Source organism: Hirundo rustica, chromosome 32 (genome assembly GCF_015227805.2).
Source record: "Hirundo rustica isolate bHirRus1 chromosome 32, bHirRus1.pri.v3, whole genome shotgun sequence".
NCBI lineage: Eukaryota > Metazoa > Chordata > Aves > Passeriformes > Hirundinidae > Hirundo > Hirundo rustica.
The window spans coordinates 559,016-585,919 of NC_053481.1; the positions used below are offsets into that span (position 1 = coordinate 559,016).

General features: G+C 49.5%; 2 protein-coding genes and 2 pseudogenes across 2 annotated transcripts in view; 1 reads left to right on the forward strand and 3 right to left on the reverse strand.

Moving 5' to 3' along the window:
• Positions 1 to 26,904, forward strand: part of LOC120764595 (zinc finger protein 345-like) — a 97,781-nt gene that overhangs the window by 65,596 nt on the left and 5,281 nt on the right. The gene's annotated exons all lie outside the window — the stretch shown is intronic.
• The window catches only part of LOC120764623 (zinc finger protein 271-like), a 37,482-nt pseudogene that overhangs the window by 8,754 nt on the left and 1,824 nt on the right, over positions 1 to 26,904 (reverse strand).
• Positions 5,624 to 16,695, reverse strand: LOC120764611 (zinc finger protein 239-like). The gene is made up of 3 exons (XM_040088618.2): positions 16,302 to 16,695; positions 15,202 to 15,274; positions 5,624 to 15,057 (listed from the first exon to the last, which is right to left on the reverse strand). Exons 2-3 carry the CDS (start codon positions 15,245 to 15,247, stop codon positions 14,000 to 14,002), a joined length of 1,104 nt encoding a protein of 367 aa, XP_039944552.1. The 5' UTR covers positions 15,248 to 15,274; positions 16,302 to 16,695; the 3' UTR covers positions 5,624 to 13,999.
• Positions 19,851 to 21,542, reverse strand: LOC131378728 (zinc finger protein 239-like; annotated as a pseudogene).

The following is a 26,904-nucleotide window of genomic DNA, read 5'->3' on the forward strand; positions in this document are numbered from 1 at the left end:
CTGGGTTGCTGCGGCCCAGGGCCCAAAGGCCGGAGCTGCAGCCTTGCTCCTGTCTCAAGAACAGGAGCTTCCTGCAGGCCCATGTCCGCTCCATGTCCCCAGCATGAGGGAGGGCTCTGAGGCACAGCGGGTGCTGGCAGGAGGGGCTGCTCTGGCCAGCTGGGGGCCTCAGAAGAATGGCCAAAGCCTTGTGCTCTCTGCAGCTGGCCAAGGACAGCAGCGGGGCTGAACGGTTCGTGTGCCACCGCCAGCCCGAGCTGTGGAGCCCTCAGGGCCCCATGCAAGAGGTGGCCCTGGGGAATGGCACCGGTAATGGGACTGGGAATGGGGACAGGGACCAAGAATGGCACAGTGAGTACCAAACTGGGTCTGGGATTGGGGCCAGGAATATGGGCAAAGGACCTGGAATGGCCTGGGAGTAGGAATATGGGGACAACACAGGGAATATGGAAACAGGAAGCGTAGAGAGAGCATGGGCTGGGGATTAGGAAGATGGGACTGGGATCAGAAATGGAAATACAGGAACAGGACTTGGAATATGGGAAGAGGAGAAGGAATATAGGAATGGAAATGTGGGCCTGGTAAGGGGAGCAGGAATATGAGAATGGGCACAGTGCAGGGAACATGGAATTGGGAATATGGGAATGGCAACCAGAGAATATGGAACAGGGACTGGGAATGTTTACAAGAATGGGATCTGGAGATGGGGACAGCCCATGAGCACGAGTGGGTTGACACTGAACTGGTGGGGGGCAAAGGGGACAGCTGGGAGAGGGGCATCCTGGACAGGGGACACTGGGAACTGGGATGAGGGGACATTCTGAGAGTTCCAGGGCAGGGGGTCCTTGATCAGCTGCCCCAGAACCTCTGCCAGGGTCTCCCAGAGCAGCTGGAGCTCCTTGGCCTGGGGAGCTGAAAGCCCTGAGCAACCCCCAAGTCCCTGCCAGGAACCCTCAACTCCCTTGCACCCACATCCCCTGGTAGGTCCCCCCATGTCCCCGTCCTTGTCTTAGTCCAAAATCTTTGCTTTTACTTCATTTTGGGTGTATTGAAAGGACAAAAAGAGAATCCTGCCACGGGGAGAGAGGAGGATGTGGAGCCCCCAGCCAGGTGTCCTCCCAACACAGATCACTGGTGCCACGGATCACCAGCGCTCTGCCCACCTGGGATCCCTGGGGATCATCCAGCACGGATCCTCCCATGGGGGATGGAGCAGCACACGAAGCTCTTCCTGCCCTCGTGGCACTCATGGGTCTTCCCTTAGTGGTGCCTCTGTTGGTGTTCGTTCAAGGTTGAGCTCTGTGAGAAACTCTTCTCACACTTGATACACTCATAGGGCTTCTGACACCACAAGGAGCAGGGCTGGGATGTGCTCTGGTGCCTGTCACACCACAAGGAGCAGGGCTGGGATGTGCTCTGGTGCCTGTCACACCACAAGGAGCAGGGCTGGGATGTGCTCTGGTGCCTGTGACACCACAAGGAGAAGGGCTGGCTGTGATGCTCTCTGGTGCATGGGACATGACAGTGGGCTGGGCTGGCTGTGATTTGTTTGGTGCCTGTGAAATGCCAAGGGCAGTGTCACAGTGGGGCAGCTGTCAATGTCCCCAGCAGGTCACACTGTCCAGTGCAGCCCGTGCCAGCGGTCACTGCACACACGGGGGAGGCTGGGCTGGACGGGGGTCAGGGCAGAAACGCCGCCCCCAGAACTGGGCTCTCCCCCTGCCTCTGGGGCCCAGCCCCTGGTGGGAGCACCTTGGGCAGGGCACGGCGCTACTGCTGGGCCAGGGGGACAGGCCTTGCCCCCTGCCAGCTGCCTGGGCCCCTCTGATGTCTGTCCCACATCCCTGTGGCTCCTGTCCCCACTACTCCCCACCACCTTCACTCCTTCTGTCAAAGCCCCACTCAAGGTCTTCACTGTGACCTCTGGAAACAAAGAATATATGAAGGAAAGGAAGTCTATTCAATTTACCTGTAGTGGTTTTAATGTTTACTAGAATAATTTATTATTTTTTGTTCTACTGTAAGATATGATTAGGAGAGAAGCAAAGCAGGCTGAAACTTAAGGGATATAAAGACAGGTTTATTAACACACTATAAAAAAACAAGAATCAAATGAAACTTCCAAAATACCCTTCCATTCCCTTAGAAACTGTTAACTTTCTTACAAAGAATGCAAAGAGGCAAAACTTAAAACTCCAGGTCAGTACTACTTATAAAATAGTGTTTCATTCAGTTTTTTAAGAGAGAGAAGGTTTTCCTTATTTGTTCTGGTAACTTTTCACAGGAGAAACAGTCTGCTTGTTGCCTCAACGTCTCACAAAAGCAGCCCGCCCAGGAACTTTTGCAGTTGAGGACCTCCTATATCACGTAGCCTTTCCTGTGACTGCATATAGGCGGTAGACTTTCACATATTGGGGTGTCACATTTTAAAGATACACGACTCAAAGGCAAAGAATTTTTCATCTCAAGGAACTGAGGTATTTTCTCAATTCTTCACTAGTACAGAACTCTTACTCTTCTCTGTTCAAACATCTTACAAGATCACTAAATTACAGCTTCTAGTTTAATATTCATTCAGTAAATCACAAATACCTTTGCCCCAAAGAAATTCACAAATCATCTCCCCAATTCATATTGTCCGTGATTTAAAGGAATACTTTAGCATATTCATATTACAGTTTGTTACCACAACTCGTAGGAAGTTTCAGCCTAGAACTAAGGCAACTTGTCATCTCTTCAACCTCAGGAGTCACTCTTCTTTCAGTGACTTAGATATTTTGATATTGTCTCTTTACATATCTCTAATTTGGCCTTTTCTCTCTTTGAGAACTGTTAGAACTTTAAAAGCTTCATCCGTGTTAGGAAAGAGTTACATTTTCTCAGGCCTGCAGTGGTAACATGATCTCTGCCGAGCTGCAGGGCTGCAAAGGCATGCTGCCTGGGGGGGCTGGTGGATGTTTTCCCTTCCACGCGGTCTCATTTAGGGTGGCTCAGCTCAAAGTTGTTAGGAAATTTCAGGCTTTCTTTCTCTGCTACTAGCTGCTGCAAAGCCTGGCCAGGGGAAAGGGGGCTCAAGCGGCCCGGGCCGCTCCCTGTGTGGGCAGCGGCTCCCGGAGGCCTGGCCGGGCCCAGCCTGGCCGCCCAGAGGGCAGCGGGGCCTGAGCAGGGCCCCCTGCCACCCCAGAGTTACCTTGTGGCCAGCAGCAAGGAAGACAGCTTCCCGGGCTGTTTTTATGCTTGTGTGACACAGAGGGGTATTTAACTGGCTACTCTGGTCATCCATCTTGAAAGCCATTCAACAATTGGTTGTTACTGTCTGTACTAAACTAACACTACCCTGGCTGGATGCCAGACTCCCACCAAAGCTGGGAGCATGAGAACCTGCTCCAGGGTGAGCTCCTCTCCACAGGTTTGCAGGTCCCTGCCAGGTCCCTGCTCCAGCACAGGTTTCTCATGGGGTCACAGCCTCCACTCAGGCATCCCCCTGCTCTGGCAGGGGCTCCTGCTGGCGCTGCAGGTGCCTCTCTGCACTCCGTGCCTCCACTCAGGCATCCCCCTGCTCTGGCAGGGGCTCCTGCTGGCGCTGCAGGTGCCTCTCTGCACTCCGTGCCCTCCATGGGCTGCAGGGGCCCAGCTGCCTCACCAGGGACTGCAGCACAGAATCTCAGGGCAATCAGCTCTAGCACCTGCAGCAGCTCCTGCCCCTCCTCCTGCCCTGCCCCGGGTGTGTGCAGAGTTGTTCCTCTCACATGTTCTTACCCTGCTCTTCCCTGGTCAGTTATAACTCCATGACAAGCCATTTTCTTTTCCTTAAATCTGTGTTAACACCATTTCTAACTGGCCCAGCCTTAGCCTGCGGCCGGTCCGTCATGGACCCGGCTGGCGTGGCCTCAGCAGGACACGACGGAGCTGCTGCTTCCAGCAGCCTCTCCCAGAAGGCACTCCTAGAGCCCACCCTTACCAAAACCTGGCCATACCAACCTAGTGTAAGTATGGTAGGGTTTTTTATTACCATTATTAATTTTTATTATTGCTATTGTCTCTATTTTTGCTATTAACATTATAGTTATTATTATTACTAGTATTTTTTGTCTTCTTTGCTCTATATTAATCGTGGCTATAGTAGAACTTGAAACAAAAGTTCTTTATTGCAAGGAGAAGTTATAATATGTCCTGTTCTGTGTCACTGCTGTGTGTGAAGCTGCTGCTGCTGGGGCTCCTTACTTCCCTGGTTTGGGAAATTCTGTGATGTTGCTCTTGAATTCTGTCTCTGTGGACAAACCTCTCCCTTACACTCATTAAAAGCCTCTCCCAAAGGGAAAGGGGCCCTGGCTCCCTTACGAATACCTGATTCACACCTGAGTCCTGGGTCAAGGGTCCCAAATTCCTTGTCTCACCACTATCTAGTTGCACTCCTGTACCTATAAGGTCCCAGACCCGAAGTAACCAAGCTGTATAAGCCTCACGTCCCTATCATGCAAGATCTTTTTGCAGATTACGGAGACTTTCATATGTCAGGGATTCAGTGATGATATCAACCTCTGACTCCCCTGTGGGTTGTGAGGGCCCTCCTTTCTTACCCTTGTTGCCTGGGTGCTCTGATTTCACCTTATAGTTCTTTGTTTCCACAGGGGCAACTGCTGCTGGCTGTGGCTGCCCCTGTGGTTCAGCTGGAACCTGGACGGTTGTAACGTCTGTGGGTTCTGCTGCTGCACCATCAGACTCTCCTTTGTTGGGGCAGGGGGAGGGTTTCCCAGCAGCTGGGGCTCATGAGGCTACTACCCGGGAAATGTACTCCCTCAGCATCTGGCCCATCTCACGGATCTCCTTCACCCAATCTGGGTGGTTTATTCCTGAGGCAGGCTGTGGGGCAGGGTCAGGCTGTGGGGCAGGGTCAGGCTGTGGGGCAGGGTCAGGCTGTGGGATGGGGTCAGGCTGTGGGGCAGTATCCTTATTCCCTAGGGTGGTTATCATGGTGGTTATCCAGGTCAGTCTCCCCTTATCTCTAAATGCTAAACAGAATTGGCATACCAGCAACACCAGCCACTGTATGATATCATTAACATTCAGAGATTTGAACCTTTCAAAGACTGGTGGGGTAGACCCAAAGAGCTGGGTGAAGGGTTGGGAAAAGGTTTCCTCTGGTGTCATTTCCTCACAGTAGGTACCGTTGTTAAAATAACCTCAAACCCACACAGTTAGTGTATGATAGCCCTGAATCCATGTGCCTGCCTTCCAGAGGAAGTTAAAAATCCACAAATTCCTCATCTTGTTAATCCATATAGCAAACTGGATGACAGCTACAGTAGCCTTAGTTACAGGGCCCGTGTTTAGATAAGGGCCTGCAAATGGGAGAAATACAGTCACCACCACATGCCACCAGAACCAGGGTAAGCCAGACTACACGATATCCAGTGCACAAGAATGTAGGCACTTAAGAAGTGTTATTCCTTTTTTCTCTCAATGCTCTCGTGCCCCACATTGGATGCCAAATTCAGTCTTGGTTTGAAAGACTGGTATCTGCTAGGAAGAGACGGGGCCTCTCTAGGAATGGGGAATTCCAATCCCTTCCTTCCGTGTTGTTATAATTTGGAAGATTAAAAAAACCCATTTCAGTCAGAGCTATGGGGAAAGGAATAATGTTCCTTTACTAGTAAATATAACAGGACAAACAAAACAACAACTACAGTAATAATAATAATAAACAGAACCAAGAACCTCAAGGGGCTTTGTTTCACAAGCCTGGGGCAGTCTGATCTCTTGGGCCCCTCCCCAAGAGCACCAGGCTGGAACGGTGGGACACTCCGGGGCTGATGGCTGGAAATGGCAGGTTGTCACCTGCAGGCAAAAGGGGCGTGTGTCCCGGCAGGCAGAAAGGGGGTGTCCTGGCAAAGTGAGCAGTGCTGAAGAAGCCGCGGTGGCTGGACGCGGCCGGCCCAGCTCCAGCGGGGCAGGCGAAGGGGCTCCGAATTCCTGGGCACTCCAGCAGATGATGGATGGTGGTAGAATTCCTGGGACCAGACCCTCTGGTAACAGTGGACTCTTCACGCAGCAAACAGCAGCCTGACCGTGTCTCTCCGATGCCCAATGCCGAGAGCAGGAGAAAGCACACTCAGCTCCCGGAGCACTGTGCTTTTCCCTCCCCCAAACTTAAGTGATCTTCCCCCACCCTTGGCCACTCTTTTTGTATGGGTCAATCATCCTCTAAGCATCAGTATTTAGTCTCTTAGCAACTCATGGGGGGGGTGCGGGAATTCTATGGGAAAAAAAACCCAAACCTCACCCCCAACACCAAGGCTCCCAGTCAGAGAACATAAGGGTAGATCTGGGTCACCCAGGGCCAATAAAGACAGTAATAATACCAGGAAACCTGGAATACCACTAGACAACAGAAAGTGTTATTACTGGGGAGAGGTAGGACATCTGAGAACTTGTAAAAAACTTTTGTTTGATGAAGTGATTGCTCAAGAACAGGAGACCCTAGAGAAGATTTTAAGGGGTGATGATTAGGGGTGTCACGGGCTTTACACACTAGGGGACCCAGTGAGTGATCAAGAGGAGCCCCTGGTAAATTTTGAAGTGGGTCCCCAAAATGAAGAATTTGAGTTTCTAGTCGATACAGGAGCAGATTGATCTAGCATAAGAAAACTCTCAGCAGGAGTCACCATTGGGAGAAAGGTCTGCCAGGTGTTAGGAGCAAAAGGAAAACCATTCAAAGCCTCAATAGTTGCGAATGTCGAAATAAGAGGGAACTGAAGACAATGCTTTGCTGACTTTATCTATCTACTCAATTTAGAAAGTAACCTATTAGGAAGAGACCTACAGGTCTAGGGGTGGGGTGGGAATCTTGCCGAGAAATGGGAAGATGATAGCCCCAATTATGAGGCTAACTCAAGGGGACATAGAAGAGATAAATCCAGAAGTGTGGGCAGAAGAAGGAAAATGTGTTTATCTAGACATTCCACCAATACAGGCAGAAATGCAAAAAGATACACCTCCCATCCAGGTTAAACAATATCCAATATCCCCTGAAGGCAGTGAGAGGAATGACAAGATTTGTCTTTACAAACAAGCCCTGGGTCTGCTGGTAGATAAAACCAGCACTGAGAGATAAGAGAAACAATAGGAAGGATTCTGTTGATTGATGAATGGAAAAGAAGATATTTGCCTTTACAAACAAACCATAAGTTTGTTTGTAAATGAAATTGAATATTGAAAGATGAAAGGAACAATGGGGAAAAACCCATAAATCCAATAAGAAATAAAAATTAGGCGGGTATCCATTAAAAGGGGAATTTTAGGTCATAAGCATTTTGGGAAGTCTGTGCCTCTCAAGTACCTCAGGTAATTGGGAAAGAGAGAGGGAAATGCAGCTGAGAAATTAGGATAAAGAGGAGGCTGCATCCTCAGAAAAACTGAGAGACCCCAGGGGAAATGCCCCATGGCTTCTCCATTTATTCAAATAAAGTAAAATGACTCTTCTGTCTCCTTTTTGGACATAAACCCCTGGTGTTTGTGTGTTGGGAGTCCAGGGCATTCCTTTGGTTGCCCTGGAGGGTCAGGGACCTGGGCAGGGGGGTCTGGGACCCCAGCCCAGAACTGAGAGAGACACTGGCTTTGATTTCAGTCCATGGGAAAAACTTCCTACACTGAGAGAAGGTTTACAGGCCACAAGAATGTGAAAAATAGTAGTTTAGCTTATCACAGAATGAGAAAATAGTAGTTTTAGGTTCCTAGCATTGAAGTGAATGGGGACAAGATGGAGAATCTGGGGCGTTGTCTCCTTCTTCTTCTCCTTCTCCTTCCCTCACTCCATTGCTGCATTGATGTGGCACAAAGTAGTTAGTGAGGATTGGGTCAAAGTAAAGATGACCTTTTTAGTAATAACAATAGACATTGGTAAGAAATAGTAAACAAGAAATATGTAGTAATTAGCATAAAAGATAAGGACAACCCAGCTCGGGGGGAGACGTGAGGAATCCATGCAGCTGCGAACATTTTGTCGGACTCCAAGAAAATTGTAAGATAAGAAAAAATAAACAAAGTATGGAACATTGAAAAATCTAAACCTGAGAACTCCGTCTCTTCCTTCAGCTTGGCTCAGAGCTGTGCAGGGGAGCAAAGGACCCTGAAACCACCTGAATGTTGGGGAAGGCCCCCGACAGACTTCAACTAAAACGGAATGATACCTTAAAACATGCTTCTTTCCTCTTCCAAACTATTAACTTTCTCATTGAACAACATAGATACAACTTAGGATTTTTAGTCAATTTCACCACTTAGACGTAACTACTCATTACTCTAGGAGAAGAGTCCTTCTAAGATCTTTTTATGAAGACATTTGCTACAAGACAAAATAGTCCAGTGCTCTCATTGTTACACCTGCTGCTGCTGCCCGGAGTTTTTGCAGACTGTGATGTTCTATCCACAGAGCTTCTCAGTGTATCTGGGGTATTATTTACAAATACTATTTCTGATCTAAAATGATCTTTGTCTCAAAAGACTGAGACCTCTTTTTTGACCTAGGAGCGGGGGTTTCACAGTTCCCAAATAAATCTCTATTACACCAGTCCTTAATTTTGATTAGAATAGCATTCCACCCAAATAATACTAAGATGCTGCAAAGAACAGTTCATTTCTTCATAATTTACCTTAGAAAAGTCCGGTTAAAAATGTCCACTTCTTCAATCTTACTCCAATATTATTAGTTCTTTCACTTCTCTTCTAACTGACTTCATGCAGTCTGTTCCATGTACCTTCTGGTGTTTTTCTTCTTTCTCTCAAGGAAGAATTGTGCTTTAAAAGTTCTGTGTTGCTAAGAAAGGGTTAAATTTGCCTGGGCTTGCAAAGGCCACGTGCACACGCCGGGCTGCAGGGCTGAAGAAAAAATGCAAATGCTGATAAAGGAAGCTGGTAAAGGTCCTTTTTTCCACCCCTCGGTCTCATCTAGGGCGGTCCAGCTCAAAGTTGTTACGGAGCTGCAGGCTTGCTTTCTCTGCTGCCAGCGGTGATTAAGATGGGCCATGTTTTGGTCCCTTCTGCCGTGGTGTGAGCACATGGCCCCGCACTGCCCAGATGCAGCTGCCCCTCTCCCCTGCCAGCAAGCGAGGGAAAGGGGCTCAGCCGGCTCAGGCTCTCTCTGTGCGGGCAGCGGCCCTCTGACCCCCGGCCAGGCCCGGCCTGGTGCCCAAAAGGGCAGCAAGGCCCGACCCGAGGCCGCCCGCCGCCTCCGATGTTACCTCATTGCTGATCCTAAAGCGAGAGAGTGGGCGGTCAGCAGCAGATCAGTTTTAAATGTTCCTTCCAAAGTCGCACTGACAATTCTCATCGGTCAACTCAGCTGTCAATATCCCAGCCTGCTTTTTGATAGGTCCTTGTCCTTCCCCCCCAACCCACGCTACGGTCAGGGCAAAACATTTTACATTTCTCTATATCTAGAAAACAAAATTGTGCTAACTCATGATATACCCAAATGACAGAAATTTAACCTTGGGAAGGGATTAGTCTAAGACCACTAGAGAGTTTGAAATGGAAACAAGTAGAACAAGAACCTCAAATCAAAGGGCAAAGAAGGAAAGAGGAATGGGACTTAAAGTCAAAGGTATTGGTGAAGAATGTACTATGAAGACAAGGAAAAGGTGTAAGACCCTAGTAGGAAAAATGGCCTGTAAAAACTATTTAATAACAAAAGATTTAAGCACTAGGTGGATTGTTGGAGTCCAGGGCATTCCTTTGGCTGCCCTGGAAGGTCAGAGACCTGGACAGTGGGTCTGGGACCCTGGAACAGAGCCCAGAGGGACATTGGCTTTGATTCCAGTCCATGGGAGAGGCTTCCTGCACTGCAGAAAGGATTGCAAGCCACAAGAGCGTGAAAGATAGTGGTTTACCTTATCACAGGGTGAAAAAACAGTAGGTTTGGGGTTTTAGTATGGAAGTGGATGGGAGCAAGATGGAGGGTTTTGGGCGTTGTCTCCTGCTTCTTCTTTCTTCTTCCCTCACTCCATTTTCTGCAGTGATGGTGGCACAAAGTAGTTTAAGGAGATTGGGTCAAAGCAGGGATGACCCTTTTAGTATAAGTGATAGGTATTGGCTAAATAAAGAACACGTAATAATTAGTATAAAAGATAATGCCGCAGCCCAGTGGGGAGGAGTCGTCAGATGCCCGAGCAGCTGCACAGACCTTAGTTGGGCACTGAGAAAACTGTAAGATAAGAAACAATAAACAGAGCATGCAACTTTGAAAAATCAGAACCTGAAGACTCCGTCTCTTTGTTGTGTCCGGCTTGGGGCTTTGCAGAAGGCAAAGAGACTCTAAAACCACCTGAATCTTGGAAAAGAAACCAACAGTGGATTCCCCAAGAGCCAAATCGATACTGGTCCATTGGGAAGAACGAAAAAGGGTGCATTTACCACGAGGGGTACAGGCTGCATGAATGCACTGAAAAAGGGATAAACCCTTTCTGGGGAATAAGAAAATTGTCCAAATACTGGACAATATCCCTCAGAAATAAAAGATGCATTTTGGGAAGCCCCAATTTGTTTTGGATTTGTAGAAGCACAGCATACACCAAACTCCCAGGAGATGGGGCAGGGAGTTGCACCATAGCAATCATTAAACCCGCCTTCTTCCTACTCCCAAAAGAATCAGGGTCAAATCTGGGAGTTCCACTACATGATGATTTAAGAAAAACCAACCAAAAGAGAAGAAATATAATTGACATGGGGAGTACCCAGAAATAGAAAGGCAAAATCTGGACCCCAGAAAAAAGAATTAAAACTTATGGGCCAGCCACTTGGGCCCAAGATGGGTCTTAGGGATACTGCACCCCGATTTATATGCTCAATAGAATTATCCAACTCCAAGCAGTACTAGAAATTTTTTCCACCAAAACAGCCCTCACCCTTGATGACATGAGTAACCAATTAACCCAGACCAGAGCAGCAATCTCTCAAATTCAGCTTGCTGTAGATTATTTACTAGCTGATGAAGGAGGAATATGTGGCAAATTTATTTCCTCGGACTGCTGCTTAGAGATCAATGACAGAAGCAAAGTGATCAAAAACATCTCCAAAGAGGATATGCAAGGTAACATATGTCAGTACCCAGGAGTGGACTCCCCTAGTAGATACTAGTTGGTGGAAAAAAGCGGCTTTTATTATAGCTTGTGCATTAACAAGTTTACTGTTTCTACCCTGCCTGCTCCCTTGCCTGGTTCGAGTAGTAACTTCCACAATCCAAGCGCGTATACAAATCCCAGAAATGACCAATCAGAGACAAACTAGAATTATGAAGGTAGAGAGCCAAGAACAAGAACACAAAAACGCCAAAAAGGTTTATGATCGGTACCAAAAATTGAGAAAACACTATTTCCGAGAGTCAGAAACTGCACACTGATGCAAGGCTGGAGCCCGATCAAAGAATTAGAGGGGGAAATTGTAGAAAATAAAGTTTCTAAAGGTTAATTACCCATTTCAATGTTAAGTTACACAGTTGTTTGTCAGAATGTTCTGTAAATGTCTCATAAGTTATGTACGTTAATTAGTTCCTAGCTCGTATCCTGCCTCACCATCGAGTATCGCCCTGCTGCTCCCTTTGTACCCATGATGGCAGATGCAAACGTAAGACTCCCATAAGGCCTAGTATCTGGCAGAAGCTAAATGGGCAGACAAAAACCTCTAAAACCAATGAGCCCTAGTACCAATAAAGATCTAAACAACACCTTTAGGTGAAGAAAACAGTAAAGAACATCAGACCACCAACCAAAGCTTTTCGCCTTGTTGCCATGACCTGAACTGCACTTGATCAGCATGACACCCCTGGACCAAGAGCCAGCAAGTGTCTTCCTGGAGACTCTTGTGAGGCGAGAAGACCGAGATCCGCCATACAGAGATGGAGCTGATTGCCTCCTCCTCCGAGTCGCCACTGGAGCAGCAGCATGGTGCGCTGGGCCTCCTCTTCCCAGGCTGTTCTTTTAACAAAGGCTGAAATCACTCTGGAGCTGGTCTCCTGGCCCATTCATAACATGAGCCACAGCGGGTGCTGGCAGGAGGGGCTGCTCTGGCCAGCTGGGGGCCTCTGAGGAATGGCCAAAGCCTTGTGCTCTCTGCAGCTGGCCAAGGACAGCAGCGGGGCTGAACGGTTCGTGTGCCACCGCCAGCCCGAGATGTGGAGCCCTCAGGGCCCCATGCGAGAGGTGGCCCTGGGGTACAGCACTGGGAACTAGGGACAGGGACCGGGAATGGGACAGGGAATAGGGAAAGGGTTTGGGAATGGGGACAGGGACCAGAAATGGGGACAGGGATCAGAAATTGGGACAGGGATCAGAAATGGGCTGGAAATACAAGACAAGTAGTGAGAATGATACTGGGAATGAGGGCAGGGACCATGAATGGAACCAGGAATACGGGACTGGGAAAGAGAATTGGGACAGGGACTAAGAATACGGGACTGGGACGGGGAATGTGTCTAGGAATGGGGACAGGGACCGGGAATATGGGACTGAGTCTGGGAGTGGGGACAGGGCCATGGAATATGGGAATGGGACCGGGAATGGGACTGGAAATAAGAGACAGGGACTGGGAATAATACTAGGAATGGGGACAGGTACTAAGAATTGGGCCAGCTATACCAGAATGGAACTGGGAATGGGACCAGGAATGGGGAGAGGGACCAGGAATGGCACCGGAATGTAACTGGGAATGGGGACAGAGACAGGGAATACAGGATTGGAAATAAGAGACAGCAATTTGGAATGATAATGGGAATGGGGACAGGGACCAAGAAGGGGACCTAAAATACCAGACTGGGACTGGGAAAGGGACAGGGAATACGATACAGGGACTGGAAATCCAACAGGTAATACAGGACTGGGACCAGGAATGGCACCGGGAATGGCACCAGGGATGGGGACAAGAATTAGTAATGGGGATGGGGACTGAGAACAGGACTGGAAATATGAGACAGGGACTGGGAATGATAGTTGGAATGGGGACAGGGACCAAGAACAGGACAGGGAATATGGGACTGGGACCAGGAGCGGAATGGGGAATGGAGACAGTGACTGGGAATGGGACAGGGAATACAGGAGAGGGACAGGGAATACGGGAGAGGATCCTGAAATGAGACTGGGGATGGAATATGGCAATGAGACAGGGAACATGGAAACAGCAATTGGAGAGAGAATATGGGATGGGGATTAGGAAGGTGTGACAGGAATCAGAAATGGGAACACAGCAATGGGACTGGGATCAGGAATATGGGAATGGGACAGGGAATGAAAAAATGGAAATGCAGGACTTGCAGCAGGACCAGGAGTATGAGAACACGGCAGGGAATTGTGACTGGGAATATGGGAATGGTAGCCAGCCAGAGAATACAGGACAGCTACAGGGAATGAGACCAGGAATGAGATCCAGACTGGGATGGGAGCAGGATGAGACCAGGAGTGGGGTGACACGGGAAAGAGCAGGGGGCAATGCAAGTAACAGCGGGGAGAGGGGAACCTGGACAGGGGACACTGGGAACCGGGACAGGGGGACATGAGGACAGTTCCAGGGCAGGGGGTCCTTGATCAGCTGCCCTGGAACCTGCGCCAGGGTCTCCCAGAGCAGCTGGAGCCACTCGGCCTGGGGAGCCCAAAGGCCTGAGCCCTGCCAGGAACCCTAAACTCCCTGGCATCCAGCATCCCCCACATCCCATGGAAGATCCCCCCATGTCCCCATCCTTGTCCTAGTTCATTGTCTTTGTTTTTACTCCAGTTTTGGGTGTTTTGAAAGGACAAAGAGAAATGAAAAGGAAATCCAGGCCATGGGGAGCCAGGAGGATGTGGAGAACCCCAGCCAGGTGTCTTCCCAACACGGATAACCAGCACCACGGATCACCGGGGCTGTGCCCACTGGGGGTCACTGGGAATCACCCAGCATGGATCCTTCCATGAAAGATGGAGCTGGAGCAGTGCACAAAGCTCTTCCTGCACTCAGGGCACTCACAGGGCTTCCCTTAGTTGTGCGTGCGTAGGTGTTGAGTCAAGGTAGAGCTGTGGGTGAAGCTCTTGCCACACTCGGAACACTTGAAGGGTCTCTCCCCGGTGTGGATGCGCTGGTGGCTGATGAGTGTGCCGTTGTCCCTAAAGCCCTTCCCGCAGTCGGGGCAGCGGAAAGGCCTCTCATCCGTGTGAATCCGCTGGTGAACGAGGAGACGGGAGCTGGTGGGAAACCTCTTCTTGCATTGATCACACTCATAGGGCCTCTCCCCAGTGTGGATCATCTGGTGGCGGATCAGGTGGCAGCTCCGGCTGAAGCGCTTCCTACACTGACCACACTCGTAGAGCCCCTCCCCGGTGTGGTTCCTCTGGTGGGCAATCAGGGTGGAGCTCCGGCTGAAGCTCTTCCCACACTCCCCACACTCGTAGGGCCGTTCCCCCGTGTGGCTCCTCTGGTGGGTAACCAGGGTGGAGCTCTGTGAGAAGCTCATCCCACACTCGGGACACTCATAGGGCCTCTCCCCAGTGTGGATGCGCCGGTGGTTGATGAGGGATGAGTTGTGCTTGAAACACATCCCGCAGTCAGGGCAGCGGAAGGGTCTCTCATCCGTGTGAATCCGCTGGTGAACGAGGAGATGGGAGCTGGTGGGAAACCTCTTCTTGCATTGGTCACACTCATAAAGGCTCTCCCCGGCGTGGTTCCTCTGGTGGCGGATCAGGCTGGAGCTCGAACTGAAGCTCTTCCCACACTGCCCACACTCATAGAGCCATTTCTCTGTGTGGATTCTTGAGTGTCGGATAAGGGAGGATCTCCACCTGAAGCTCTTCTCACATTCTGAGCACTTGTGGGGCTTCACTCCATCATGAAGCTGATCAGGAACCCCCAGCTCTGAGTTCTGGTCATCTTCCTGGCCCAGGGCGGATCTTTCTTCCTCAGATCCCTGTGATTCGTGTTTGCAGCCCATCCTAATGCGGGATCTCCAGGGCTTTTCCTTCCTGCTGGATTCCTGCGCCTCTTCCACGAGGATCTGCTGCAGGGATTTCTCCTCCCTGGTCTCCGTGCTCAGCTCATTGTCTGGGGGAGAAAGGACAAGGAGAGGATGGGATTTGCCTCCGTGCACAGGGAGGAGGAAGGAGATGTTGTCCTGCAGCCGGGGGCCAGGCTGGGCTGGGAGATAGAACAGGAGAGAGGGGAAAAGGGGCACTGACTTCTCCTCACCTGCCTGGGGCTCCTGGCCCATCTTCCTCTCGGCATCCTCATCCATTCGGCCAAGGTTTAGGAATGGGAATTCCTAGTTTAGCAGGGAAAGCAAGGGCTGAGCGTGTTGGGTTTGATGGTCCTGATGCTCAAGTGCAGCTGCAGAAGTCAGCGCCCCTTTCAGCCTCGGGGGGCCTGGAGCCCGCTTATGTCCAATCTCCTCCCACCCCTCCATGCTGCCGTGGGTCCCCCAGCTCCGGGATCGCCCCTCTGCGCTCTCCCCGCTCCGCGGCTCCCGCGTTCCGCCCCGGCTCTCCCGGCGATCCCCAAACCCGATATCGCCCCGCCACCGTCCGCTACCGGGCGATCGCCACATGGGATAGGCCAAGATCCCTCCAGAGCAATTTCCCGCTTGGCTTTGGGGTCCTGCAAGATCCAAACATCCCCTGCCCAGAAAAAAAAACTCTCCCACAGACCCCTGATAGATTAGGTGTGTGAAAAGTGCATATTATATGGCTCTATGCAAGATATTACCTATATGTATTATGTTGTATTGATTAGTAATATTGTATTAACATTTTGATAGTATGGTAAATGTAGTTTTGTAGTTAAAATATAGTTTTCATATACCAACCAAAGGAAAACATAAATCTTTCAGAGAAAAAAAAATTATTACTTCCTTATCAGAGGAGACCAACTTCTCCTGCCTCACTCAGCCCTGAAGACACCATAGAGATTAAAGGAAAAAAAGTGACACTAACCAGAGGGAATTCTTTGTCTGAATGGAATTTATGCATCATGTATGAAATGTATGAATATTCAACAAGCTATTGCTTTTAAGAGGTAATCCTTTGTTAACGGGGGTCCTTCTTCGGAGCTTTTTGCTCGGGAAGGCACCCAGCCGTCTGTAACTTTGTTTTTATTGTCTGGTATTGTCCTAACCCTAATTGTTCAAATTTTTACTCTAATCCTATTTTTATAACCATTTTATTTACTATGAAACTTTCAAAATTTTAAAACAAGTGACTGGCGCTTTTTACAAGAATAACCCCTGCCCTAACAAAACACCCTCCCCGAAACCCCCCCAATGGATTTGGGGCGAGCTCCCCCTCGCCGCTCACCTGCGGGTTCCGGGTGGGCGATGGAGCCGGAGCCGGGGGAGCTGCGGCCTCAGCCGGCAGCGGAACCGCGTGCTGCTGCTGCTGCTGCTCCTCTTCCTCCTGCTGCTCCTCTTCCTCTTCCTCTCTCCCTCCTCTTCCTCCCACTCTTCCTCCCCTCCCAGCCCGGCCCGGGCGGTGCCGACACGCAAAAGCAGCCGCGCTCTGCCCTGGGCGGCTTCCAAAGCGGCCCCGCCCCGCGCGGCGCTGGGAGCGATCCCGGGAGCAACTGGGAGCGATGCTGGGAGCAGCGGGAAGGAATTGGGAGCGCTTTCCCTCCCAGTATCGCTCTTACTGGGAGCACTGGGAGGGAACTGGGAGCAAACAGCGCCCGGAGGCGGCTGCAGGCGGGGAGGGGCGGGGGCAGGCCATGGGCGTGGTTATGCAAATACGGGAGGGATCGCGGGCTGTGATTGGTGGTCGGGAGCAGCGCGGTGTTTCCCCGGTCACGTGAGGGCCGGAGCGCTGGAGGCGGCGTCTGGTGAGGGGAGAGGGGACCGGGAATGGGGACATGGAATGGGACAGGGAATGGGACAGGGAGCGGGAATGGTTACAGTGACCGGGAAATACGGGAGTGTGAACGGGAACGGGCCAGGGACGGGAAGGAGCCAAGCGGGACACGGGTACAGGGAGTACCGGGAACCGGGCCGAGGGAAGCGGCACCAGGGCTCGGGGACAGCGGGGACCGGGCCGGGGGAGTTAACGGCTCCAGGGGACACCGGGCAGGGGGGACCGAGGTGACACCGGCCGCTGTCCCCAGAGACCGAGCGGCTGCTGAGCCGCCGCCCCGGGTACGGCTCGGCCGTGGTGGCCCCGGTACCGGAGGAGGAGGAGGAGGAGGAGGAGGAGGAAGATCTGCGGCGCCGCCTCAAGTATTTCTTGATGAATCCCTGTGACAAGTACCAGGCCTGCGGCAGGCGGCCCGTGAAGCTCGTGCTGCAGCTCGCCAAGATCGTCCTTGTCACCGTGCAGGTGACACTGCCGGGGACAGCAGGGACAGGGGCTGGGACACTGGGGAGGGGGCACAGGGACACCAGGGAGGGGACGTGGAGACTTTGGGTAAGAGGTGCCAGGGACAGCGGGGAGGGGACACTCGGACACTCGGGAAGGGACAGATCGTGGCCGTGTCACTTTGTGGGACAGCTGGTGGCAGTGCTGGCCTCTGTCCCCAACCACAGGGTGACACCGTTGTGGGGTGAAAAGTGGCGGTGTCACTGTGGTGGGACAGGGCCTGGCCATGGTGCCCTTTGTACCCAGGCATGGAGGTGTCACAGTTTTGGGAAAAAGTGCAGCAGTGTCACCACATTGGGACAGGTGGTAACAGAGGTGGTGGCTCTGTCCCCAAGCTGTGGCGCCATTTTGGGACAAAGCACAACAGTGTCATCACATTGGGGCAGGCAGTGTGTCACGATCCACTCGTACAAGTGGGGTTCGAGATTATTCAATTACCGATCTCAGAGTGCAAAACACAGCACAGAGGGGTTTTCAGTATTAATCAAAAGAAATGCATTTTTTATCGTTTGACCATAGCAAATGCGATAGAGGGATTAAGAGAGAGAGAGAAAAAGACAGAGAAAGAGAGAAAGAGGGGATATAGCTACCAAACGTAAAGACGGAGTCCTTGTGGTCCGGTTGATGGATCTGCCTGTCATGTCGGGGAGAGTCTCTGGAAATCTCTGGTTAATTCAGGGGGGTTTTATTATAGTCCTCAGTTCCGGGGGAAACAGGTAATAAGTCTGTTGAAGCCACCAAGGGGGAACAGGTAGTCCATGTTCTCAGCAGTAAGCGAGAGCCATTGTCTTCTTGGTCCAATGAGCATGCCTGCAGGCAAACATCTCGCTTCGGTTAAGTCAGCCCCACGTCCGCGTCTTGGGGTTGTAGGGGTCTCATGTCTCAGTCCTTGGGAGGGGGCTTCGATCTCCATCTGTCATGGTGGTTGTGAAGCAGATGAGGGATTTTCCGTGGGGGACCACCAGAGTTACCCCAGAAAGTCCACTTGGCCAAGAGGTGGGGAAATTCATAGGCTCTTGTCGTGAAGCAGGGACCGTGAAGCAGGTGCAAACTTCAGGTACAGAATCGCCATTACACCGCTCAAAGCCAGTGTACTGTGACGTGGTGACACAGGACAATGCACCTGCGGACGATTGGCGAGCATCCACCTCGAGGAGGCCAGAACTGCAGTGGGGTCCTCGGCGTCCTCGTGACGATCGTGAAGCAAAGGAGGGGAACTTCAGACCAACTCTTACAGCTCCCTTTACCCAAATTCCTCTGAGGGATTTTGGGGCGGAATTTTCCCTTTCCGGTGGTTTTTGGGGGATGTTGGGGTTGACGTTTTTCCGACTTTTTAAAAATTCATTTTGAGGGTGGAATTTCCACTTTTCCATGGATTTTTTGGCTATTTTGGCGGCAGAATTTTCCCTTTTTCATTGTGTTTTTGTGGGATTTTGGGGCTGATTTTTCCATTTTTCACTGGTTTTTGCAGCCCGAATTTTTCCATCTTTCAGTTTCCGAGGCGGAATGTTCCCTTTTTTGTCGGGAGGAATTCTGGGTTTTTTATGGGGGATTTTGGGGCCTCCTGGGGTGTTTTTTGTCCCCTCAGGCTATCAGTGTCACCGTGGAGTTCCAGCTTAAGGCCATCAACATCAAAACAATACTGAACCACAAATTCCCTCACTACTACACCTTCAGTGTCACCATCAGTGTCCCCGCGTGTCCCCAAGGGCCCCCTGAGCGCCCCCTGGGTGTCCCCAATATCCCCAAGTGTCCTCTTCCTGTCCCCTTAGTGTCCCTCATCTGTCCCTGTGTCCATTGGCTGTCACCCTGTCCCTCTGTGGGCCCTGGGGAGCACCCAGCAAGTGACAATGACACAGTGACAATGACACAGTGACAATGACAGTGGCAATAACAACGATGGTGACAGTGACAATGGCAGTGACAGTGATCTCGTTAGTGTAGAAACGAATAATCACAGGATGATTATATGCTGATGCTTTCATTGAAGAGCTCTGGGAATCAGGGGTACAGACGGACCCAAATCTGATTCTGACATAGGTTTGAGATGAACATGCTTTTATACCCTTTTCATTATATAACTATATATTAATTATTAAACCCCTATTGTTCTATTGTATACATTGATCTTATCCAAACATGAATTCTTGTCATTTTCATCATGTCTCCCAAACATCCTTTCTCATGATTCTTGTTACAATTACATCATTTCTCATAATTCTCATTACGACTGACCAATAATCATACTCAACTACCAAGAAAACATTAAATTTAACAATCATATAATTTATCATCTGCTGATTATGCAGGTCCAGTTTCACATGATCCACTAAAAACAAAGCTCAACATTTGTTCCCAAGGCCTAGTTCCCTTTCCCAGGCCTACCAGACCCAACCTTTCTTTCCACCTCCTGAATCTATTCTATACAATTCCCATGATTTTAGAAACATTTTAACTCTATGCTAGCCGTGTTAATGACAATGACAGTGAAAATGACAGTGACAGTGACACTGACTGACATTGATAATAACAGTGAGAGTGACAGTGATACAGATCCCAGGAATGGGCACAGATCCATTGGAGATTGGGAATGGGCAGGGAGCCCAGCAATGGGCACGGATCTATTGGAGACTGGGAATAGGCACGGATCCCAGTCCTGGCACTGGAGGAGGAGGAATTTTGGGAAGTGTCGCCAAGCTCCTGCCAGCTCTGGGCAGCGCTGGGAAAAGATCCTACAGGGATAAATGAATTGGGAATTGAAGTGGGATTTGAATTGGGAATTGCTGCCAGGAGGGCAAGGGCAGAATCCGGCAAGAGGGGACAGGGACCAGGAATAGGACTGGGATTGGGGACAGGGAATGGGAATATGGGATGGAGATTAGGAAAGTGGGATTGGGATCGGAAACAGGAATACAGGAAGGGGTCTGGGAACTGGAGCCGCTCAACCTGGGGAGCCCAAAGCCCTGAGCAGTCCCCAAATCCCTGCCAGGAAGCCTCAACTCCCTGGCACCCAGCATCCCCCACACCCCTGGAAGATCCCCACATGTCCCCATTCACACCTTTGTTCAAAATCTTTATTTTTAGCCCAGTTTTGGTGTGTTTCGAAAGGACAAACAGAAATGAAAAGAATCCAGTGCACAAAAGAGCCAGGAGGATGTGGAGCCCCCCAGCCAGGTGTCTTCCAAACACGGATCACCGGCACCACGGATCATCAGGGCTCACCGGGGCTCATCCAGCACGGATCCTCCAACGGGGGATGGAGCTGGAGCAGCGCACGAAGCTCTTCCAGCACTTGGGCACTCGCAGGGCTTCCCTCAGTGGTGTCTCCATTGGTGCTGGGTCAAGGCTGAGCTCTGTGAGAAGCTCTTCCCACACTCAGGACACACTTAGGTCTTCTCCCTGGTGTGGATAACCCAGGGTTGGATCAGGTAGGATCTGCAGCTGAAGCTCTTCTCACATTCCCCACACTCGAAAGGTCTCTCCCTGGTGTGGATGCACGGGTGATGTGTTGAGATGGGATTTGGACCTGAAGCCCTTCTCACACTCAAGACAGCGGAAGGGCTTCTCATCTGTGTGAATGCGCTGATGCTTGAGGAGATGGGAAGTGGTGTGAAACCTCTTCCTGCATGGGTCACACTCGTACGGCCTCTCCCCGGTGTGGATCTTCTGGTGTACAGTCAGGTCAGAGTTTGACCTGAAGCTCTTCCCACACTCCCCACACTCGTAGGGCCGTTCCCCGGTATGGATCCTCTGGTGGACGGTCAGGTTAGAGTTTGACGTGAAGCTTCTCCCACACTCCACACACTCATAGGGCCGGTCCCCTATGTGAATCCTCTGGTATTGAATCAATTCATTGCTTGACTTGAAGCTCATACCACACTCCCCACACTTGTAAGGCCGTTCCCCTCTGTGAATCCTCTGGTGGACGGTCAGGACCGAGTTTGACCTGAAGCTCTTCCCATACTCCCCACACTCATAGGGCCGTTCCCCTGTGTGGATCCTCTGGTGTTTGATCAGATTAGAGTTTGACCTGAAGATCTTCCCACACTCCCCACACTCATAGGGCCGTTCCCCCATGTGGATTCTCCAGTGCTGGAGAAGTTGGTATCTCCACCTGAAGCTCTTCTCACATTTTGAGCACTTCTGGGGCTTCTCACCATCCCGAAGCTGGTCAGGGAGCCCCAGCTCCGATCTCTAGCCGCCTCCCCGGCCCAGGGTGGATCTTTCCTCCTCGGATCCCCGTGATCTGCGTTTGCAGCCCCTCCTTGTTAGGGATCTCCGTGGCCTTTCCTCCCCGCTGGATTCCTGGGCCACGGAGCCGCTCAATATGGTTTCTTCCATGAGGTTCTGCTGTGGGGATTTCTCCTCCCTGGTCTCCGTGCTCAGCTCCTTGTCTGGGGAAAGAAGGACAAGGAGAGGATGGGATTTGCCTCCATGGGAAGGGGAAGGAGATGTTGTCCTGCAGCCGGGGGCCAGGCTGGGCTGGGAGATGGAGCAGGAGAGAGGGTCAAAGAGGCACTGACTTCCTCCTCACCTGCCTGGGGCTCCCGGCCCATCTGCCTCTTACTCGCGGCTTCCTCCTCCTCCATCGGGCTGAGGTTTAGGAATGGGAAACGCTGTTTCAGGGGGGAAAACAAGGTCTGAGCGCGTTGGCTTTGACGGTGCCGCTGCCCAAGTGCAGCTGCAGCAGTCAGCGCCCCTTTCAGCCTTGGGGTGCCCGGACCCCGCTCATCTCCAGGCTCTGCCCGCCGGTTCCGGGCGATGGCCACGTGCGGCCCCTCAAAATCCCACCAGGGCTTTTCCCGGCTCGGCTTTGGGCTCCTGCAAGATCCGAATGTGAAAAGTGCATCTTATATGGCTCTACGCAAGATATTTACTGTATGTATTATCTTGTATTGATTAGTAATGTTGTATTAATATCTTGATAGTAGGGTAAACGTACTTTTGTAGTTAAAATGTAGTTTTTATATAGCAACCATAGGAAGACATAAATCTTTCAGAGAAAAAGAATTTACTACTTCCTTATCAGAAGAGACCAACTTCTCCTGTCTTGCTCAGCCCTGAAGATGCCATAGAGATTAAAGGAAAAAACATGACACTAACCAGCGAGAATTCTCTGTTTGAATGGAATTTACACATCATATATGGAATGTATGAATATTCAACAGGCGATTGCTTTTAAGAGGTAATCTTTTGTTAACGGGGGTCCTTCTTTGGAGCTTTTTGCTCGGGAAGGCACCCAGCCGTCTGTAACTTTGTTTTTATTGCCTGGTATTGTCCTAACCCTAATTGTTCAATTTTTTACTCTAATGCTATTTTTATAACCATTTTAATTACTATTAAACTTCCAAAATTTTTTTTTAAATGATTGGCATTTTTCACAATTATGGTAGCAGAGGATGGTTATAACACCTCACTGCTGGTGCCTCAGTGGAATCAGGGTGAGGACGGCGCGCCCTGCCCAGTTGGCAGCCTCGCTCTGTGTTCCCCTGGTGTGACCGACAGATGCAGGTTACGATCAATGGACAAAAGGAGGCAATAAAACAAAGAAAAGGGAAAAGATTCCCTAAAACCGCAGTAATTAGCCCCTAAGACTAAAGTGTACACGAAGACAAAGACCCACGGGGATGAATGTGTGTGAATGAGAGGCAGCTGGTTATCTCAGACCTGCTAAGTGAGTGCAGAATCTCCTATGTTGCGTTTCCGTTCTTTTGCGAGAAAAATGGCCAGTAAAGAGATGAAGCGGGTGATAAGAAGAGCGAGAGAACCCTCCCAGGGAAACTGGAACTGAGTCTTAGAGAAGGGGTGGGACCCCTAGGAGAGAGAAAGCCATGCCTTTTCCTAGTATAATCCATTGGGAAAAAAAGTAAAATAAAAAAACAAAAAAAGGCAAGGGCCCCTAAAAATGTTGCTGGATTGAGGGATGAGAGTGCCCAAGAGCATCCAGGATTGAAACCTGCTGGGTTGAGGGATTAATATCCCAAGAGCACCCATGGTTCTGCCAGATTGAGGTTATGCCCAAGAGCATCTAGGGTTGGACAACACAGCTGGATTGAGGGGATATCCAAGAGCATTGGGACTGGCCAGTCACACCTAAAATTGTAACAGGTGATTTGAAAGTAAAAGGTAGCTTCTTGTTGTCTTGTTGTGTGAGAGTGAGTCACACACAAAACCTGCCTCAGCTTCCCTGGGCGGATGGGACGGTGGCAGGAGGTGTAAGTGACCTGCAAACAGGCCATTGTTCCCCCGGGCAGGTGGGGGCTATGGCAGAACCTGTGTGTGACCTGCAAACAGGCCATTTTCCCTCCGGGTGTGTGGAGGGGGTGCCGTGTAAAAGTGTAAGTGACACGCAAATCAGCCTCATCGGTGGATGGGCACCAGAGGTGACCAGATTCGGGGCCCTCCTCAGAGTCCCAGCTATACTGGAACCCAGAGGCCAAGCCCAAGGCAAGGGGCCACACGGAGCTGAGAGTCTCTGGCAACAGGGATCCGGCTTCATGTCCTAAGGGTGTGAAAGAATGTGTGAAAGTGAAGGAGAAATGAAGTAAGAGTAGGTGGATGAAAGCATATGGAATGTTGATTGTTAATTTTAAAATTCACTGTATCTCCTTGGAGGGAGGTGTAGTGTATTGAATAGTTTAGTGAGAAAGAGGGGATTCTTTTGTGTGTGTGCATAGATAGAAGTAAGAGGTCTTTAGGTTGTAATAGAAAGTGAAAAACAGAGGTGGGGGACAAATAGATGAGATCTTGAAAAATGGGACAGAAAAACATTAAGTTGGATACAGGGAAGAAAAAAGGGTGTAAAAAATTACCAACGCAAATACCTCAAGATAGCCCTCTGGGAGTTCTGTTAGCTAACTGGGATAAAAACCCTTGTACAAGAAGAAAGGAAAAGGTAAAGATGATTCAACTTTGCATGATAGAATGGGCAGAGAAGGAAATAAGATCTGGCCACATTTACTGGCCCAGATACGGCTCTTTTGAAAATTGGATTTGTGAGGCTCTAAATGTATTTGTAAATTCAAAGGAACCGTTTAATCCCAAAGAAAGAGAATATGCCACATGTTGGACAGGAGATTTTAGGAGAATACAAATCTTTAAAGTATCAGAAACCGCCAAGATGAAACAAGAAAAGAAAAAGGGGAAAGAAAAGGGAGAGGAACAAGAAGAAAAGAAGGACAAAGAGTGGGATCCTTTGCAGGATTTGCCCCCTCCATTGCCGCTGGCGCTCCCACTGTTCGCGGCCGAGCCCCCAGTCCCGGGTCCCCCTTCAGCCCCGCCTGCCCCGGTTCCCGTCCCGAGTGCCGGCTCGCAGCCTGTGGCAGCTGCGCCAGTCCCCGCATACACCCCAACCCCGGCCCTGCCGGTGAATTTGTCTGCCCCGGCTGCCTGGTATTTATGATCCTGCCTGTTTTTTGTGATTCTGGACTGCCCGGTTGCTCCGATCTCTGATGTTTCTGTGAGTTCTTCCTCCCTCATCAGCTCGGCCTTGAACATCTAACACCACGAGCCACAGAGGGAGAAACAAAGACTCCAAGCAGATTTCACTCTTTCTTAGCAGCATGAAGCTTCCAGAGCTCAGCCCTTCTCTGAGAGAGTAAGAAAGGACAGAGTGAACATAAAAAATAGCAGGATGAAGTCAGTAAAGCAAGAGTGAAAAGACTATTGGGACAGAGGGTTGAAGAGTTGGTTGTTCTATTCTTACTTGAGCCATGGAAATGAACTCTATATTTAGGTCATTCCTGTAAATCATGGGAAAGATATGCGTTTAGGAAGATGATTGTTTTGCGTGTAGATTTAAGCAAAGGTGTTTGTGATAAACTAAGGAATATCCTATAAGATACTTAAACAGAGATAAAGATGAGAAGCCCCCTGCACCAGTGAAGAAGTGAGAAGATATCTCTGTACCTTGAAGTGAAGAATCCTTTGCTCTAGAGTTATTCATCTTCAAAAAGTGACAACCCAGTATGCAAAAGTCTAAGACCCATGACCCATAAACAGCTTAAGAAACTGCTCCTGGGAGGGTCACAAAGGCAGGTTTCTCCGGGCGGTTGTTTTTGTGACAGTTTAAAACCCACAAGAGAACTGTTCTAAGTTGTCAGTAGGATCCATGACTCAAAAAGATACTCTTCTCCTAATGAATTGATTAAAGACTATTATCAGATAGTGAAACTGACTGAAAATTACAAGTTTTGTCTCTTTATGTTGTTTTGTGAGAAAGTACACAGTTTGTAAGGAGAGAGAAAAGTTTTTTTAAGTTTCATTCCATTTTACTTTTTTTCCAACTTTCTGTTTTTCTATTCTTTTAGTGTATGTTAATAAACTATTTGTTAATTTTAAGGTTAAGCCTGCTTTGTTTTTCTCCTAGTCTCTCTCTCACAAAAAGAGTAAGTACCAAGACCAAAATTTAGTGAACGTAAAACCACTACATTGAGTAGTGTTTCTGCCTAGTTTAAAATTAAAACTATGACATAGGGGAAGAATGTCTCTGGCGCACTAGGAGAAGCTTCCTTTATGAAGCAGGAAAAACACCCTGTCAAAGATATAAGGTTAGTAATGGAACTTCTGTATGGTGGGTCCCAGAAGCACCAACCGTGTATTGGACCCAAGAAAAAGCAAAAAAAGGGAATTGTAAGTATGATAAGAAAAGAAAACTTTTTCAATGTAATGATACAGGTAAAAATCCTTACTATGGCATCCCAGAAATTTCCAAATTTTGGGAGAATATAGATCAACAAAAATTTAACTATTGGAAAGCTCCAGACGGCTTATTTTGGATATGTGGAAAAAGAGCATACCCAAAACTCCCCTCTCAGTGGAAAGGGAGCTGCACTCTGGGAATTATACAGCCAGGATTTTTTCTTTTACCAGGACCTGATGGGGATCAATTAAGGATACCAGTTTATGAGGATCTAAAGAGAAACAAAAGAGATTTAATTGGGGGATTCCAAAAATGGGGAGATGAGGAATGGCCCCCTGAACGCATACTAGAAACATATGGGCCAGCCACCTGAGCACAAGATGGGAGTTGGGGATATCGAACCCCAATTTATATGCTAAATCGTATTATAAGACTTCAAGCCGCTGTAGAGATAATAACAAACAAAACTGGTCAGACAATGGAATTAATATCAAGGCAACAAACCCAAACAAGAGCGGCTGTGTATCAGAATAGGTTGCCTTTAGACTATCTATTAGCTGAAGAAGGGGGTATTTGTGGAAGGTTCAATACATCAGATTGTTGTTTAAAAATAGATGACAAGGGAGATGCCGTCCTGGACATAGTCAATGATATCAGAAAAATCACCCATGTACCAGTTCAAAAGTGGAAATCAATGCTAAATACTAGCTGGTGGGATAACGTGTTAGGAGTAGAATGGTGGAAAAAGTTAGGCTTCTTCCTTTTATGTGCTACAGCTGGTCTAATATTTCTTCCTTGTTTGATCCCCTGTTTCATTCGGCTCATCACCAGTGTGGTACAAGGCATGTAATTAGTGAACATTGACCAAAAGTTGCCTACAACAACACCACCACAAAGGATTATGGTGTTAAAGAA